This window comes from Aphelocoma coerulescens, chromosome 15, assembly GCF_041296385.1.
Source record: "Aphelocoma coerulescens isolate FSJ_1873_10779 chromosome 15, UR_Acoe_1.0, whole genome shotgun sequence".
NCBI classification, from domain to species: Eukaryota; Metazoa; Chordata; class Aves; order Passeriformes; family Corvidae; genus Aphelocoma; species Aphelocoma coerulescens.
Window position 1 is genome coordinate 11,950,293 of NC_091029.1, and position 18,257 is coordinate 11,968,549.

Below are 18,257 nucleotides of genomic sequence, written 5' to 3' on the forward strand. Positions count from 1 at the left end.
CATATTGCACACCACAGTGCTTGGGGAGCACTGGCAGTCCAGCTGCTCCTGCCCTCTCTACCTGCAATTCCACTGCTCGCCCAGCCCAGAGGGACACTGGGGCATGTACTGCTCCTCCACTCATTGATGATGTCCATAGCTGAACCACCTGACCAGGGCTGTCGGTTCACCGCCCCCCATCGCCCCAGGCCTGGCACAGGGAAAAGATCCCATGTGGCCAGCAGGGCTGTGGTCAAATGTAGCTGTGCCCCACTTCCTTCCCTAGCTCAGGGTCAGCTGTCCCCACTGGGCCCATGCAGCCATGGGACTTCAGTTCAACACTGCAGGACTCACTCATGGGCTCATGCCCATCCCCCTGCACCCTGTGAGAGCAGCTCATCCCATGCCATGGTGCCCACCACCCTCACCCCTCTATCATGCTGGGGAGGGTTGGCACAGGAATGGCACAGTTGCTCTGTAGGTTGGTTTGTGGCTCACCAGCAGTGACTATGACCATGCCATTGCCTCCTGCCTCTGTGAGAAGCTCCGATGCACCCAGCTCCCCTCGGAACAGAGCAGTGTGGGATGAACCCCACTGAGCCCTCTCTTAAAACAGACACAGTGCAGATGACTGCAAATAAATGCTTTACTAGGAGCTGGATATGACATAACCCTGCTGGAGGGTAAAGCCCCCTTCCTGGAGCAGCTCTCCAACCTTTGGGACTCAGCACATCTACCCTTAGCACCTGGCGCTTTCTGCTGAGGGTTTCATCCTGTCCCATGCAGGCGGGATACTGCTGCCCAGTGCTGGGAGCAGCTAAACCTCTGGGCACAGCAAAGGACTGCAAGGAATGCTGCTCCTCCTGACTGGCCAGGGATAATGGGCTTTGAGGACGGGAGGGCATCAACCAGCACACAGGCCCCTCGGAATGCCTACAAGTACCCAGGAAGCCCCTGCTTGGGGCTGAATCTGCCTAGGGCATCCTCGGGGCAGAGGCTACACAGCACCAAGCAAGAGTGGGGGGGGAAAACTTTGCCACCCTATGACACCATCCCCAGCTGCCATAACATCCTTATTCCCTACACTGGAGACTGGCTGCAGGACCCTGACTCAAGTGTGGCACTCCTTGCTAGAGGTCTGGGTGTTCATCCTTGTCACGTTTGGGTGGGGTCTTGCCATGAGCAGTGGGTGCTTGGGGGAGCAGCAGTGTTGGCAGAGGCTTGGCAGGGGCAAACTGGAATTCCTCCGGCACAGGGGCATCAGGTGTCTCCTTGCGGTAGAAGCCCAACTCCTGCACCAGCTGGTTGATCTCTTCCCGGGTCATGTCACTCAGGGGAATTCTCTGTACCCAGACAGGGGCTGTAGCCTGGCACCTGTGGGGCACTGACCACCCCAGGCCCTGTAGCAGCAGGTGCTGCACTGCCCACTCACCTCTAGCTCCTCATACCGGTGGCTGAGAAGCACAAGCTCAGGGTCAGCACCAGGCAGGTGTTTCATCTCCAGGTTATGGCTGGGCAATGTGTCAAGGAGTGGGCAGCACTGGTCAGGCCCATGCAACCCCCATGCCCATCCCATCCCATCCCATCCCATCCCATCCCCTTCTATCCTCTTTCACATCCCATTCCTTCCTGCCTGTCCTGTACCATCCTCCATCCCAGCCCATCTTCTCTCATATCCCACCCCCTCTCACCCCATCTGTTCTGTCCCACATCCCATCCTTCACTGAATACCATCCCATTCTGTCCCCCATGTAATACCGTTCCATCCTCCATCACATCCCCCAACGACCCGTCCTCCACTCCCCACCAAACCCCATCCTCCCTCAGCCCGTCCTCCCCCATACTACATTCCCTCACAACCTGTCCCGCTCCCATCCCATCCCACAGGGACCCCAGCGCTGCAGCCGCCGCCGGTGGGTACTAGAGCGGGATGTCCTGGGTGACGAACGCCTTCACCTGCGGAGAGTGGCCGGCCGGGCCCGGCTCAGCGCGGAGAAGCCCCGACTCCCCAGCCCGGCCCGGCCCCGATACCTACCTCCCTGAGACGGTTCAGCCGTCACCCGCCGCAGGTCTGCGGGGGGGACACCCCATCAGGCACCCGGCGGGCACCGGTTGGCCCCCAGCGCGCCCCGCAGCCCCCGCCCGCGCTCACCTCCACCTTGCCGCGGGTCAGGTCCCGCAGCACGGCCCTGCGGAGCCGGGGGTGCTCCGAGCCGCCGCCCACCGCCAGCGCCACCACCAGCAGCAGCCACAGACACGGCCCCGACGGCAACGCCCGCATCGCTCCCGCCGCTGCCACGTCTGGCGCGGCGCGGGCACGCGCACGGCACGGCGCATGAGCAGCGACTCGCGCACACAAACACGTGCACGCACAAACGCGCGCACAGACATGCGCACACACGTGCTCGCACACACGGACATGCGCACACACGTACGCACCGTGTGAGTGGCGCGTAACTTCCGCGAGCACGCACCGTGCACAGACCCTGCACCACACAGACCAACAGCACCACCCACAGCAGCCCGCACACAGCAACACACAACACCGTGCACAGACCCTGCACCACACAGACCAACAGCACCACCCACAGCAGCCCGCACACAGCAACACACAACACCGTGCACAGATCGACACACAGAGGCCAACACCACCAATACACACACACAACACCACACACCAAGACCACCAACATACACATTGTGCACAGACCATTGTGCAACACCACACACACAACAACTACACATACACACAGCAACACACACAGTGTGCACAGACTGACACACACAAAACACACACCACCAACAACCCCCATACCCCAACACCACATGCCAACACATACATACCCCAACACCACATGCCAACACATACATGCCAACAGCACACACCAATACACACACCCCAACACCACACACCACTTGCACAGATCAACATGCACACCAACAACACCACACACCCCAACACCACAAACACCATCTCACACACCTGCACCGCACACACCCACATGACACCTGCACTGCACACATCCACAGTAGGCACACTGACACTGACATAGCGCAAAAACACGCAGAGACACCCATGTCAGTGTGTGCATTCACACACAGCTGTGCACACTCACACACCCTCTTGCATACACAGCTGTACACACACACATGCACAGGTGCGTGCACACAGTCCTGCATACATCTATATGCAGTTTTCACAATAGCACATGGGTACAGACGCACTGCTACCCCCCTTCCAGTTGCTCCCAGCCATGCCTACAGCTGCACATATTAGCCTACACAGCAGTGCACCAGTACACACCAGCACCTCAGTCACATGTGCAGTGGTGTGCAGACACATGCTGATCTACATGTACACACAGCTGTATGCACACACTGCACACACTCATCTGAGGCACATCCACATGCAAACCATCATGTACCCCTGCACACACCCATCTCAAACCCCTGCCCCCCACTGCAGCTGCACACAAACACCCATGCACAGGCACATCCCATACACAGGTCATGGGGTCTTGGATTGACTGAGGATGGAGGCAGATCTGGGGTCTCTGGTCCCATCACCTGTTCAGGCAGGGTCACCCAGAGCCAGGGGCCGAGGACAGTCTCCATGTGGTTTTTGGGAATATCCAAGGATGGAGATTGCATACCTTCCTAAGCATCTTGGGCCAGGGGAAAGTGTTTCCTGACATGCAGAGGGACCCTCTTGCATTCTGGTTTGTGCCTGTGGCCTCTGGTCCTGCCACTGGGCACTGCTGAGTAGAGCCAATCCCTGTCCTCTACACTTTTCCTCAGATATTTATCTACATGGATGAGATCCCCCTGAGCTTCCTCTGCTCTGGGAGGCACAGTCCCAGGTCTCACAGCTTATCCTTATATGAAAGATGCTCCAGCCATTCCTGCTTGGGGCCCTTCACTGTATTCCCTCCAGCATGTCCACGTCTCCAGGACTTGCTCTTGGGAGCTCTGCACTGGACACAGCACTCACAGGCACCTTCGTGACCTCCTGTGACCTGCTGACAACACCCCAGCGCAGCCCAGGATGTCATTCGCCTGCTTTGCTCTGAGGAGACGCTGAGCTCATGGTCAATGTGGTGCACTTGCAAGGACAGGTGTTGCAAGGACAGGTGTGAAGGGACAGATGCGCACACGCAAAGAAAGGCTTTCGGGGGCAGAGGGAGGGAGCGAGGTAAGAGCGGTCACGTGAGCTGGGCGGGGCGGCAGGTGCGCGAGGGGCGGGGCCGCTCCTGCGCCTTTAAGGCGCCACGCAGGTGGTAGGTGTTGACGTCACTGTGTGGCTGCGTCACGGGGTGGGGCCGCAAGGTGCGTGGGGCCGGGTCGGGGTCGCTCCGGTCTCTTCTTGCCGATGGACCCGGCCAGGCGCGGCAGCGCCGACCGGGGCCCGGCCGCCGGCGCGGGGTGCCGACCCGGCCCCTCGCGCGGCCCCGGGAGCGCGGCTCGGCTCCCGCCCGATGCTGGGGTTTCGGCGGCGCCTTTCCTCGGCAGCGGCGTCCCGGGCGGCCGTAGGAGCTCCCGACCGGATGCCGCGTGCGACCCCTTCGGGCACGGCTGCCCACGGCGCGCAGGGACCGAGGAGCGGCCCCCGGCCCGGACCCCGCCGGAGGGGCTCCCGCTGCCGGCCCTGCTGCCCCCCATCCCGGGCGGCCCCCCGTCCCCGGCAGCGCCCGGCCGAGCCGCCTTCCCCGCGCCGGGCTCGCCGGAGCGGCGGGAGATGCTGCCCAAGGCGGAGTCCAGCGACCACATCGCGGCCTGGGCGGGCCCCGCCATGCCCCGCGCCCCCACGCTGCCCAAGGCCGTGTCCAGCGAGTTCCTCGCCGGCGGGCGGGCGGGCCTGACCCCCCGAGCGGAGCCGGGCGAGCTACCCGTCCTCGCCGGGCCCCTCGGCCGGCTCGGCCCTGGCGACGTCTGCGATCCGCTGCCGGACTGCCCGGACCGGGCCCCGGAGGACGGCGCGTTCCGGTGAGTGGGGCTGCGGGGCGCTCGCGGGGACGGGGCTCGTAGTGCCGTGGGAGCAGCACCCGCTGTGCGCTGGAGGTGCCCCCTTCTTCCCACTGTGGTGGGTTCAGCAGGGTTGGCGTGCGGGGCTGCAGGCATGCTCCTGGCGGGGAGGATGCCTGGTACCCACCGTTCGTGGGGGATGTCGTGATAGAGACATCGACTGTAGAGTGGGTGCCACCTACCCCCCCTGTCCCCGAGCACTGGGGCTAGCGTGGCGCTGCTCTCCTTCCCTATTGAAACGTGTCCCTTGTGTCTGAGGCTCCTCCTGTCACTATCAAAAGAGCCTGCGGGCCCTTTGCTGGTGCTCGTTGCGCAATGGCATTAATGTGTTGAGACGGATGTGGCTTTGCGTTGGTGAAGGACACCGCTGCGGGGCTGCAGCACTGCTGTCACATGTGCTGCCCTGGCCTTTGTGGCTGGCAGGGGCTGGGAACTGAGATCCGGGTCCTTTTCCCCGGGAACCTGAGCTTTCCTGGAGAAGGGGGGGGGGAAGCAGTTTTCCAGAGACACCCTGTCTCGCAGCCTGCCTGCTGTGCCAGCCTGCCTGTGTTAGCTGGTGGTGATGGAGACAAGGGCTCTTTGTGCTGATTTCTAGAATTTCAGGTGCAGATCTTGGGGGGTCTTGGAGGCAAGGACCTGTCTCCCTCATATGGGAATTAAGGACCTGGTGTATATGCCATGACTAAGCTTCAGCCTTGGCTACTTCTATTGCCAGCAAAAAGCTTCTTTGGCAGAGCTGGGGGCTGAACAGGGGTACAGAGAACCCCTCCAAGCCCCTATGTTAGCCTGTTCTTCCTTTGTCCTCCCAAGCATCACAGTGGTCACCTGGAACGTAGGTACAGCCATGCCCCCAAATGATGTGACATCCCTGCTGCACCTCAACACGGGCGAGACAAACGATGTGGACATGATCGCCATCGGGTAAGAGAATGAGGTGCGGCTCCCCCTTCTCCTTACCCTCTCCCCCTCTGGCAAATCCCCTTTTTGGGGAATCCCCAGAGCTCTGGCAGACAAGGAATGGAAGCGTCAGTCTCCCATGGGGCATGGGGAGTAGGAAGGAGTGTGCATCACAAATGATAGCATATCAGAAAAGGTGATGGAGAATCAGCTCCTGGTAAAATGGGAATGCTGAGAGAAACTGAAACCCTTGAGTACTGATTAGACTTGAATCCTAATCAAGCCTGAGGCTGCCTATGCTGGGCCACGTGAGCCCTGCTCTTGCTGTGAGCCGTGGTGGTCCTTGGGTCAGGTCTGTCAAGGCAATTGACTCACCTGGCCAAGTCCTCTGGGAGCATTCTCCTCTCTGCTTTTGCATGTGGCATGCAGGCCTCAAGGGCATAGATCTGCTGTTCTCCCGTGGCTGGATTGGCTCCATGCCCCTGGTACATAGACCTGCTGGCAGGGCAGTGCCACAGCACTGTGGTGAGGCTGGTGAGGTGAGGGTGTCTGTCCCTCAAAGACTGCAGTGGTATGTGAATTCCTGCTAAGGCCAGGGATGTGTGGTCCTTGCACAGGGAGCAGGAAGCAGCCTCTGCCTATAGGTGTGAGGTGGAAGAGCTGGATCTGCCTCCAGGACTGCCCCAGAGCTCCCAGACACAGGACCATAGTGGTGTAAGGGCTGAGGCTGCCAAGGCTATGATGCTGTGTTGGAGCCAGCCTCCCAGTTCCCTCAGCCTTGCAGGCCAGTGGAATGAGTTTGTGTGGGCTGCAAAGGTCAACCTGAGCTGCATGGATAGGGTGAGGGGTGTAGCTGACAGTGAGGGACCTGCTGGGACCATGTTCCGGCCCGGGCAAGGTGTCCTGCTTACTCCTCACTTCCTGGCATTTCTGCCTGGCTGCGTCCTTCCTTGGACCTGTGTCTTTGTGCTCCAAGTACTCGATATTTTTGGGCAAGACATTTCCTGATGGTGCTGTTCTCTATGGATGTTTTTCCCTCTCTTCATTAATTGCTGAGCTGGGAGAAGCACTATTAACTTTCTGGTTGCTGCTGCTCCGAGCTGCGTTGCTCAAATACATCTGGACACTTGGTTCTGTAGAGACTAATTTGACTGAAAGGCCCCATAAGCCCCTCTTGCACCTTGAGATGGGCTTCAGGCTTCTGCTCAACCCTGTGCAGCTTAACTGCTTCTGCTTTAGAAAGGGCCAAGGCCTCCTGGATTCAGGGCCACTTGTGCCTCCTGCCAGCACATGGCCCAGAATCACTGGAGCAAAGACATGGCTGGTTTGTGCTCTAAAATCAGTGTCTTCCCTTGAACTGCCCTTCCCACCCTGTCCTGCTGCCCAGCATTGTGCTTTGGCACCTCTCCTGAGTTCTCACTAACTGGGACACAGATGCTTTCCTGGTGTGGCTGAAGGACCTGTACGTTTCCTCTCAGGCTGCAGGAGGTGAACTCCAAGATAAACAAGCGCTTGAAGGATGCCCTCTTCACAGATCAGTGGAGCGAACTCTTCATGGATGTGCTCAGCCCCTTCCACTTCATCCTGGTAAGGAGTCCCAAAGGAGCTGGCAGCTGGTGTTCTCTCTGCCTGCCAGGCAGGTGGGACACAGAGACAGAGAGCTGGACTGCAGGATGGAGGGAGGTGCGGTGGGAGAGCTGGCTGGAGAGACAGCCTACAGCCATCCAAGCAGCAGGGACCGCTGCTGCATCTCACCCAGTGAGTTGTTTGGCTTGTGTCACTCTGCTCCCTTTCCTGTGCTTATGCTTCCCCTCTGGTGCTTTGAGGTGACTTTGTTGCTGACTACATTGAACTACGGTGAGGAGGTGGATGTGGGAACCGGCCTGTGCTGCTGGCAGTAGCCTGCAAGGCTCCGAGCAGGCTCAGCTTCCCCAGTCAGGTTCATCTCCCCAAGGCATTTGCCTCAGAGCATATGTAAGCCCAGTATCACTGAGGCTCAGGTTTGGCTGTCAGTGTTCAGGAGGGTATGTACAGATCTCTGAACCAAATGTGCTGTTAGTCACCTGTGGGATGGGGAGGCACACGAAGGGTGGAGGTGCTGCCCCATGGCCTGGAGTGGGGGAAGTTGTCCTGCTGTCCCTAGGCTCTCTACCATCCTACCTCCAGCCCTTGCTCCCATTCCAGGTCAGCACAGTGCGGATGCAAGGTGTGATCCTGCTGGTGTTTGCCAAGTACTACCACCTGCCCTTCCTGCAGGACATCCAGACAGACTGCACCAGGACAGGGCTGGGGGGATACTGGGTGAGTGTGGCCCTGGGGGGAGATGGCAAGGGGTTGGCTTCCCAAGGAGTCATGGGATTCTCTTGGTGCAGGGCAACAAGGGTGGGGTGAGCGTTCGTCTCTCCATCTTCGGCCACATGGTCTGCTTCCTGAATTGCCACCTGCCAGCACACCTGGAGAAGGCAGAGCAGCGCAAGGAGGATTTTGCCACCATACTGCACATGCAGCAGTTTGAGGGGCCTGTGGCCAACGGCATCCTGGACCATGAGTGCGTACCCCACCACTTTCCTCCCCAGTCTGGGCTCTAGTGCCAGCCCCAGTCCTTGACCACATCCATGTAGGGTCTGGGGTCTGTCCCCTGCATCCCAGCACAGCCTGGAGATCAGGTCTTGCATGCAGAGCTGGCCCAGCATGGACTCAGTGTGGTGGGATAGGTGTTTAGAGGGGTCTTGGTCTCATCACATTCAGGGCTGGTACAGCTCAAGCCTTACTAGCACTGTTGGGGTTTGGGACTAGTGAGGCAGAGCTCACAGCTCTGTCCTGGTATCCTGGCTGTGCTGTCTGAATCCAATGGGTGCCTCACTGTGGACATTTTCACCCTCAGTTTCAGCTTGGGGAAGTCTGGCCCATTTGGCTAATGATGCTTGGTCCTACCTGCAGAATCCTGGCAGCTGGCCAGGCTGCCAGCTGAGCACTGACCTGTGCCAGTGTTCCCAAGAGCATCTGTGCTGTGGGATAAGGCTGCCCCTAGGCTGGGGACATCTTACCCCTGCTGTGCTGGCTCTGGCAGCCTCAGCCCTTTCAGCCTGTTGCCCTCGCTCCCATCCACAGCCTCGTGTTCTGGTTTGGGGACCTCAATTTCCGCATCGAGAGCCTGGACATCTGCTTTGTGAAGTATGCCATTGACAGCAATGTCCTGAGCCAGCTCTGGGAGAAGGATCAGGTGAGGGACAGGCATGCTGGCAGCCTACACTGGACCCCAAGCAGTGATTGACTCTCCCCAAAACTGCCCATGCAGCTGTGGGACAGGGCATGTCCTCTTGCAGCCCATAGGACATGAAGGGCCCAGGCTCTCATGTCTCTGGGGAGAGGAAGGGGCAGCAGAGTCTCAGGTCAGTCTGGATGGAACTGGGCACACTTCCCTCATCAGTGAGTGAGGAAGAGCTGAGGCATTGAGTCTACAGACTAGCTGCTGGCATAGACGGACAAACCCTGAGAGCTGTGGGAGCTGGCAGGAACGGGATAGGGATGTCAGTGTGTGAGGGTGGAGAGATCTTGGTGGGCTTTGCAGAGGGGTCTAGCTATGGGGGCTACTGTGCTCCTTGATGTGCTCTCTTCCCCACAGCTGAACATTGCCAAAAGCACCTGGCCTGTTCTCAGAGGCTTCCAGGAGGGACCCCTGAACTTCCCACCCACTTTCAAGTTTGATGTGGGCACCAACAAGTACGACAGCAGGTAGGAGAGGAGAGCTGGGCATGAGGTGGGGCTGAGAGATGCAGGAGCAGTGGGACTCAGAGCCAGGGTGGGTGCTGGTGTGGATGGGTGAGGGCACAGGCTGGACTGGGATGTGATGGCAATGCTGGTGCCAGTGCAGGTCTGTCCCTGCAGCTGTGCTGAGTGGAGTGCCAAGATGAGCTGCATCCCCTGCCCACATGTGGTGTAGTGCCGGGGGAGGCAGTTTGGGTCAGAGCCCACTGCCCGGCAAGAGATGCCTCTCTGTGCCCTGCAGTGCCAAGAAGCGAAAACCTGCTTGGACTGACCGCATCCTGTGGAAGATAAAACCTCCCAGCAAGGGGTGGGGCACAGGTGGGCACCGGCCCAGCCAGGGTGTGCTGTCAGTGAGCCAGCTGTGCTACTGCAGTCACATGGAATACACCGTCAGCGACCACAAGCCAGTAGCTGCCATCTTCGCCGTGCAGGTGAGCACTGTCCAGGACTGCTGGGAACACAGGCAGGACCTGCAGGGCTGGCCCAGCCTTGTGTGTGTGGGGTTTACTTCTGTTTGGCAAGCTCAGCTGCCTTGCCCCTGAGTGGGGGCTTCTGCGGGTATATGCGCAGGAGCCCTGGGCAGCAGAGGCAGCTCTTTGCCATGCCCTTGCTCACCACGTACCTGTCTCTGACAGTTTGCTTCCAAGGTGGACAAGCCCCAGGTTGAGATTTATGTGGCTGACGAGTGGAGCAGGCCTGAGCAAGCAGTTGTCAGGTACAAGATGGCTGTTGGCTTCCACCGGAGCTCCTGGGACTGGATAGGACTCTACCGGGTAGGGGCTTGGGGGCTGCTGGGGCTGGAGGGAGTGGGGAGCACTGCACAGCACTGTGGGGTCCCTTCTGAGCTACCCCCCACCAGCGAACATGGTGAGGGCATGGAGCTGTGCCCTCCCCTTGGCATCATGACGTGGTCCTGCTTCAGGAGGCTCAGGTCTAGCAGTTCCCTCTTCCTCCTGCTCTGTGGGCCCCACAGGGCCTCAGGGCACACGTGGGAGGGTGCAAGGCAGCTCTGGGTCACCCTGTGTGAGGCAGAGGGGGCTGAGCAAGAGGAGAGTGAAGGGTGATGGTGCCGAGTGGGGCTCACATTGCCCCACTCACCTGTGTTCGCCTACGTATGTGCACAGGTGGGCTTTCGGCACCCTAAAGACTATGTGTCGTATGTCTGGGCCAGGAGTGATGATGGGGAACGCTGCCTGGAGAAGCAGCTGTGTGCACAGGTGAGCTGGTGCCAGGCCTGCTGTCTTGCTGGCACTTCTGCCCCACGGTGTGGGGGGCAACAGTCCCTTCGTGCCCCTGGATGGGGGAGGCAGACACCTCGTTACTGCTTCGTGCTGAGCCTCAGGCAGGCTCATGGTGTTGGCAGCAGAGATTTGTGCTTTTGGCTGGGGCTGGAGTTGGGTGGGGAGCACCTCTGTGCCAACCTTGGTGCCCATCAGGTGTCTCTGGGCTGCAGGTGATGTTCTCTGAAGAAGCACTGCCTAAGGGGAATGGCGAGTACATTCTTGGATACTACAGCAACACCTCCAGTAGCATAGCTGGTGTGACTGAGCCCTTCCAGGTAAGCACAGGCAAGAGGTGAGGGGGATGGGGAATGGGCGTGGGGGAGTCTCTGGATGGGGGCGGTCAGTTGCTGTGGTACCCAACAATCCCCTGTGAGTGTCAGCCAGCAGTGCTGATGCAGGGGTGCAGATCTCCCTACCCAGGTCAGAGGAGGGCAGCAGCTCCACGGACAGCTCAGGCAGCAGCTCAGAAGAGGATGACAGTACACTTGTCCTCCTGGCCCCCAAATCCCGCAGCCCCAGCCCGGGCAAGATGAAACGGCATCGGAGCCGAAGCCCCAGCCTGGCCAAGTTCCAGGGCCTCATCCTGCGGCCATCAAGCCGGGACAGGGGTACAAGCCGCAGTCCCTCACCCCAGAGCCGTCGCAGCCTCCCCAGGAATATCCCTACAATCCATCTGCCACAGGAAGAGCTGGGGTACCATGGAGTCAAAGGCAAGGAGCTGGGACAGGCAGCTGAGAGCCTGGAGGGTAGCTCTTTCTACCAGACTGTGGAGGAGCAAGGTGGCCTTCGGCGTGTCGCTGCTGACAGCCCCCTGGCCAGGGCTGACCCCCGGAACCTAGGCCTGCTGCCTGCACTGCGCCTGGAAATGATTGACCAGGCCCTGGGCCGGCGGTGGGAGAGCGCAGACCAGGGCTATTATCCCTGCCGGAAAATGAGTCCCACCAGCCTTCCAGGCTGTGGCACCTCCCCAAAGGAGGGGCACAACCCCCAGGAACTGGACAGACATAGCTGTGCCATGGGCCACTGATGCAGTGGTTCCTTCCCTCCTCCCCATAGCGCGCTTGCTGTGTGCTTTCATCTGCCACTTTCCTGCTGAGACACTCCCTCCCTTATTTATTGCAGTGATTACTCACCCCTGTTGTGTGCCTGGAAGGTAGAGGCCCCCCCTGCTGCCCCCAGCCCAAGCTCCTGCCCTGGGCAGGGCTGTGAGGTGACAACTCAGGGGAGGGTGGGCAAAGCTGGTCTAATATGGTTTGGGGAACCCCTCATGAACTTCCAAGTGCAGGACTCTTATCCCATGGGAGGAGTGCTGGCCTCACACCTGAGGTAGCACAAGAGGGCAGGGCTCTGGCAGGAATGGCGATGGGCACAGAGTGAGGACCAGCACAGGGTACCCTGGAGATCAAAGCTTGCTCCTTCCCTGCTCTACCACTGTGCCTCAGCCTGAACATAGTGCAAGTGACAAAATAAATGATCCTGCCCACTCCAGCTGCACTGTGCTCACTGCTGGGGGCAGGATCAGCCCTGGGGTGGGGGCCACAGCATGAAGAGGGGGCCAGCAGGGTCAGCCCTTGCACCATACGTCATGCTCTGACCACCCTTTATTTCTTCTGCTGCATGCAGGTACTGACCCCAGCCCTCCTACTTTGCCTGTGCAAGAAGGTCAATGTCACACCTTACTGCTCAGGCCCCCCAGTTGAAGGGTTACCAGTCTAGGAGTGGGGGACCCTGCCATCCCCCCTGCCCCAGAGCACACCAAGGAAGGACAATGGGTTTCCCCATTCCTGAGCCCTCCTATTTCTTTCCCCTTGCTTTTGATGCTCATGGATGGCAGCCACAGTTCCTTGAGAGGCTTCTCAGGCTCTCTGCCTACTCTGGCTGTGGTCCTCAGCTCTGTGCAGTCATGCCAGCAGACAGGCTCAGTGCCATCCTTTGACTCGGGGACCAGATCCCAAGCAGCTCCAGGCTGCAGCATAGCATATCTTCCTCCCTTTCCTTCCCAAGGCAGTGCTGCTTGGGCATCATCGAGGCACTGTGTGGGGCCAAGTACCTGGTGTGTGCTCTATGACCAGATGCTGGCACTGCTCACAAGAAGGTGCCTCCCTTGGCTTGTGTCTTCCAGTGTGGATGCTTGGCCTTGGAGCTCACAGGCAGAGGGCCCCAGCCTCTTAGAGTCTTTTTGAGCTGTCGTGCAGGTACAAGTACAGCCCTGGTCACTGTGGTACAGCTGTCAAAGAAGCAAAGCTGTGAGCATCAGTGTAACCCTGCAGCACCAACATCCACTGCCCCTGCCTTGCACCCTGCTTGTGGCATGGCAGAGCAAGGGCCATTGTGTGTACTGCTGTTTCCTGCCCCACGCAGGCCCTGGCCTCTTGACCTCCCCACCTACCTGTGCTGTGACTCCCTGCCTGGGCTGCAGGCAGCAAGCAGCTCCAGAACAAAGCAGTCCATGGTGATGTGGTCAGCCAGGACAGCCACGTCCATGTCACTGCACTCCCTCACCCTGTGGAGGCACCGTGCCAGCCTGCAGGCACAGGAGGGCAGGTGTCAGCAGGTGCTGGGCAGGGCAGGCATGCCACCTCCTCTAATCCCCAACTGTGTGTATGCACACAGCGCCCTCTTACTCCTGGACTCACCTGCGTGTGCAGTTGCAGTGGAGGAGTGTCCGGCTGTCCACGTTGTGCAGCTGGTACCTCACCTCGTGGGGTGCGATCTGGTGCTCACACTTACCCAGGTGCTTGTTGCACCTGCACCCCCTGCCTGGGCCTGAGGAGAGTGGGGAGGTAAGAGGCACCCCAAGCACATGACCCCACCAGCCTGAGGCCTTGGGCCACCCCTCCTGAGGTGTGCACATGCCACCCACAGTACCAGCTCACCCTGCTGCCTACGCTCCTTCACAGCAGGTATGGGTGTGGCTCCACACTGTGCTGTGATTGGGCTAGGTCCAATGCTGCCATACCACGGGTGTGCTGAGATTCCAGCCCTTTGCTCTGCTCCAACCAGATCCTGTCCTGACACGGTCAATGCTGTTGTGGGGCCAGGCTCTAGCCCCCACTGCTCTGCTGGGTGCCCGGTTGTAAGCTCAGCCTTATTCCTGGCCGATGCAGGGGTACCTGGGCCCTGCAGCTGCTGGGCTGTCTTAGGTCTCCATGCCTGGCGGCGCCCAAGCTTCACCCTCAGTTGCTGTTGAAGCTGCTTACGCCCAGTTCTAGGGAAATTCCTTCCCTTGTCTGGGGGCTGCACAGTGAGGCTGCCCCTCTCCTCTGCCGGCAGGCTGGGGTGGTACTGACTCTGCTGCACCATCCTGGCCAGAGGCACTACACCATAACGCTCACACCTGGGGACACCATGTACCGTGAGGTCCTGCACACCAACCAAGCCGTGACCGGGCAGGCAGCTGGGCAGGGCACGCTCAGGGCTGGGGCACCCGGGCACTCACCCGCCCCACCAGTGCCACTGGACGCACTCCTCGCTCTCTTCCAGCACAAAGCAGGGCACCTCCAAAAGGTTGAAGAATGTGACGCCGATGATGTTGGAGACGGTGTCGTTGATGGCGAGCAGGCACCGCCGGAACCTGCAGGCAGGGACCGGTGAGGAGGGCGGGGCTCCCCAGGCCCCCCGTTGTCCCCACGCCCCCGGCCCCGGGCCCACCTGGCGTCGCAATCGCAGTGAGAAACGGTGTGCAGGCGATAGTTGCGGATGCCGTAGTTGAACTGCAGCGCCGTGATCTGCGCCCAACACTGGTCGTGCTCCCGACAGCACCGGTCGGGGCCGCGGAACAGCCCTGCGGAGGTGCCGATGAGCGCGGCCCAGCGGAGGGAGACCGGGTGCCACCGCCGCCCCCCGCCTCTCCGTACCCAGCTCGCTCCAGTTCCCCGCGGAGTCCCCCGCGCCGCACCACAGCGTGCCTGGCAGCGTCCAGCCCCGGCGGCGGCGGCGTTGCGGTCCCGGCGTCACGGGGTCGGTGCAGGCGGCGCGGCGCCGCCACAGGACGGACAGGGCCCGGCGCAGCGCGGCCCCGTGCGCGGCGGGCGGGCGGTGCGCGCAGGCGGCGCGGAAGGCGCGGGCGAGGCGCGGATCGCGGCGGACCCGGCAGGCGTGGAGGCGGCCGGGGGCGGCCCAGACGCTCTCGACCAGCGCGGGCCCGGTGCCGGCACTCAGGAATGCCACGTACCACGCGCCGCCCGCCCCCGCCATCTCCCGCGCACACACAGCCCCGCCGGGCCAAGCGCGCGCGCATGCGCACATCGCCGCGCAAGCCAGCGCCGCGCGCGCCAGCGCCGCGCGCACCCACATCCCGCGCGCCGCTCCCTCCCCCCCCTCCCCCCCCCCAGCTTTAACCCCGCGCCAGGCGGCGGACCCAGCGCTGATTGGCCCGCGCCGCGCAGGCCCCGCCCCACCGCGGGGGAGAGTGGCGGGGTGCGGCCGGAGTCCCCAGCCCTGGCACTTCCACTCCTCCCCCCCCACCCCGGGCACCCCCTGCTACACGCATCCCCACCCCACGCGCTCTCTCCCTGGGCACCCATGAGTGTGTTCTCACGTGCACGGCTCTGGGTACAGGTGTGTGTGCAGGTATGCACAGGTGCCTGCACACTTACCTTGAGCACACGTGTACACACGTGTGTGAGCGTATGCCCATGTGCCGTGCATGCCCAACCATGTGTGTGTCCCGCAGAGGCTGTAGCCGTGTCCCTGCTCAAGTGTGCACTGCGTGCAGTCAGGACACACAGCACTGTCCTGTCCAGCCCCTGCCGAAGCAACCTATGGCCCAGGACCACACCTGTTCGAGGGCTGAGTTTCCCTGAGGATGGAGCCTCCACAGCCTCCCAGTGCAAGTCCTACTACTGCCTGACCTTCACAGTACAAAGGTGTTTCCTGACGTTCAAAGGAACCTCCCATGTCCGAGTTTGTGCTCATTGCACTTTGTTGCAGTACCGAACATCAGTGGGAAGAGACAAACTCTTGTCTCTTTGCAGCCTCCCTGCCTGTGTATTAACAGGATCCCCCAAAATTCCTCTGCTCCAGCCTCAGCAGACCCTGCTCCTGCAGACACTCTACACAGTACAGGTGCTCCAGTCACTCCACCACCATCACGGCTCTTTGCTGGACTCACCCCAGCATGTCTGGGTGAGTGATTGCCCAGGTGATCCTAGCTGGAGCAGCACGGCTCCCCTAGTGCTCCCTGCCCAGCTTTGCCTGGTGCAGCTTGGGTGGCTGCCGTGAAGCCACATCCCTGGCTCCTGCCTTAGCCAGTGCCCAGCAGTATCCCAAGGTCCATCCTTGCAGAGCTGCTTTCCACCTGGTGGCCCAACTAATGCTGGTACAATATCCCCATGGGAATCAGGATCTCTCTACCCTGGAAATACCCTGGGAGGGTAGCTGGGCTGTGGGGCAGAGCTCACTCCCCACCTATCCCAGGGCCCCAGCGCCCCAGGGAAGCATTGCTTAGGGCGGCCAGTGGGTCTGGTAATCCTGTGCATCACTGCTGCATCCCAAAAGGATGCTGGCCCTGCTCTGGAGAATTGGCCCACTGAAGTTCAGAGGGAAGAAGGAAGGTATTACCGCAGGCCTGGTTCCTACGGTATAGCACCGTGTCCCGCAGCCATAGGGAGGAGGAGGAGGAGAAGATCCAGCAGGCAGGAGTTGTGCAGCAAGATTGATTTATTTAATTATTTTACAAACTCTTTTATAGACTTTTTTCTTCATAGCCTAATTGGACAAAGGGCCAGCCACCCCTTGGGGGTGATTGGCTAAAATCCTAAAACATCCATTGTCAAAATATTTTTCTACTAGACCATAAACAAGACTTTTCAAGGTTGCAGGTGTCTGGGTTGTTTACATTCCCTGCTACCTCTTCTGTGAGAGAGAAAAGTCTCTCACGGACTTAGAAAATAACAAGAAAATCCTCGCTAGCAGCATTTTTGTATCTACAGGAAGGAAGGAATTCGGAAGGAAGGAAGGAATTCGGAAGGAATTCGGAAGGAAGGAAGGAATTCGGAAGGAAGGAATTCGGAAGGAAGGAAGGAATTCGGAAGGAAGGAAGGAATTCGGAAGGAAGGAAGGGAGGAAGGGAGGAAGGAAGGAAGGAATGAATTCGGAAGGGAGGAAGGGAGGAAGGGAGGAAGGGAGGAAGGGAGGAAGGGAGGAAGGAAGGAAGGAAGGAAGGAAGGAAGGAAGGAAGGAAGGAAGGAAGGAAGGAAGGAAGGAAGGAAGGAAGGAAGGAAGGAAGGAAGGAAGGAAGGAAGGAAGGAAGGAAGGAAGGAAGGAAGGAAGGAAGGAAGGAAACCATGGTTCCCTCTGTGTGGCTCTTTCTTCCAGGGCTAGTCTGGAGTCGTGTTTGTGTCCAGGCTGATGCTCTGCCCTGCTGGGGTTCAGGGGAGGTGGTCTGTGGAGCCCTAACCCAGAGACATTGGGGGCTGATGGATGGGGCTTGGCAGTGTAGGTTTATCTCACCTTATCAGGATTTCCCTGACAGCAATGCACCGCAGACAGGGCAGAGTCCACCCTGTGGCTGTGATAGGGCGGCTGTGAGCCACCAATAACATCACCCCAGGTGTCACAAAGGTCTCCCCTGTCCTGGGAGCTGTATTCATGAAGCTGGATGAGGGCTGGCAGGATGGGAACTGGCATACCAAGGCTGGGGAAGGGCTCTGCTCAGGAGTACCCCAGACCTGGGAGAACCAGCTTTCCACCACCCCCATAGGGATCCACAGAGCCCTTCTACCATGGGCTCTGCCACACTGTGCTGCATTCCTGTCTCAGTGCCCCTGGGGCTGCCCTGTGCATGTGTTGTGCCCCCTCATGCCCAGCACCCTGGGGCTGCCCTGTGCCTGGGCTGTGTTGGCAGCCCCATGGGGCCCCACAGGGAGGGATCCATGGGGCAGCAAAGGACAGCCTTGGCTGACAAGTGTATAACTGTGTCAGGGACACAAAACCCAGTTTGGGTTTGTCTGGATGATAACAGGGGATAAGGAGGGATGCTCAATGCTTTGGCCTTCACTGCCCAAGCAGCCAGTGGGTTACAGGGCTGGCTCTGCAGCAGAGCTACCCACTGTGTAACCACGCAGCTACTGCCCTGCTGTCAGCTGCTGGCACAAGGCTGGTGGCTGGCTGGACAGTGAGGACGTGGGGCTGAGCCCTGGGCTACCCATCCCTACAGGCAGCACTGCCAGCCCTGCACCCAGCTCTGCTGACGTGGCTCAAGGCCACAGACAAGGCCAGTGCGGGGCTAAGCTGCCAAGGACTCAGGGGCTGAGCCCGCAGTGGGGGAGCACTGAGCTGTGGTGGAGATGCCAGCATTCATGGTCA

The 18,257-nt window shown here is 60.1% G+C and overlaps 3 protein-coding genes across 6 annotated transcripts; 1 reads left to right on the forward strand and 2 right to left on the reverse strand.

The window, feature by feature from the left end:
* Positions 1 to 607: 607 nt before the first annotated feature.
* Positions 608 to 2,335, reverse strand: SELENOM (selenoprotein M). 2 transcript variants are annotated; one of them, XM_069030712.1, is made up of 5 exons: positions 2,132 to 2,335; positions 2,015 to 2,050; positions 1,901 to 1,935; positions 1,412 to 1,490; positions 608 to 1,322 (listed from the first exon to the last, which is right to left on the reverse strand). In XM_069030712.1, exons 1-5 carry the CDS (start codon positions 2,258 to 2,260, stop codon positions 1,110 to 1,112), a joined length of 492 nt encoding a protein of 163 aa, XP_068886813.1. In that variant the 5' UTR covers positions 2,261 to 2,335; the 3' UTR covers positions 608 to 1,109. The 2 variants fall into 2 exon arrangements, with proteins under 2 accessions (XP_068886813.1, XP_068886814.1); XM_069030713.1 differs by lacking the exon at positions 2,015 to 2,050 and having other exon boundaries at positions 2,132 to 2,334.
* A 1,969-nt stretch (positions 2,336 to 4,304) lies between these two features.
* INPP5J (inositol polyphosphate-5-phosphatase J) lies at positions 4,305 to 13,025 on the forward strand. Of its 3 annotated transcripts, none has more exons than XM_069031257.1 (12): positions 4,305 to 4,962; positions 5,812 to 5,922; positions 7,377 to 7,485; positions 8,083 to 8,199; positions 8,271 to 8,446; positions 9,010 to 9,121; positions 9,524 to 9,633; positions 9,908 to 10,097; positions 10,302 to 10,439; positions 10,791 to 10,883; positions 11,120 to 11,224; positions 12,573 to 13,025. In XM_069031257.1, the coding sequence occupies exons 1-12, from the start codon at positions 4,349 to 4,351 to the stop codon at positions 12,663 to 12,665; spliced, it is 1,968 nt and encodes a 655-aa protein (XP_068887358.1). In that variant the 5' UTR covers positions 4,305 to 4,348; the 3' UTR covers positions 12,666 to 13,025. The 3 variants fall into 3 exon arrangements, with proteins under 3 accessions (XP_068887358.1, XP_068887357.1, XP_068887356.1); XM_069031255.1 differs by lacking the exon at positions 12,573 to 13,025 and adding an exon at positions 11,356 to 12,437 and having other exon boundaries at positions 4,311 to 4,962; XM_069031256.1 differs by lacking the exons at positions 10,791 to 10,883; positions 12,573 to 13,025 and adding an exon at positions 11,356 to 12,437 and having other exon boundaries at positions 4,310 to 4,962.
* Positions 13,026 to 13,034: 9 nt separating this feature from the next.
* Positions 13,035 to 15,197, reverse strand: PLA2G3 (phospholipase A2 group III). Its single transcript, XM_069031258.1, has 7 exons — positions 14,807 to 15,197; positions 14,601 to 14,733; positions 14,389 to 14,523; positions 13,826 to 14,286; positions 13,586 to 13,715; positions 13,339 to 13,473; positions 13,035 to 13,176 (listed from the first exon to the last, which is right to left on the reverse strand). Exons 1-7 carry the CDS (start codon positions 15,195 to 15,197, stop codon positions 13,035 to 13,037), a joined length of 1,527 nt encoding a protein of 508 aa, XP_068887359.1.
* Positions 15,198 to 18,257: the final 3,060 nt, after the last annotated feature.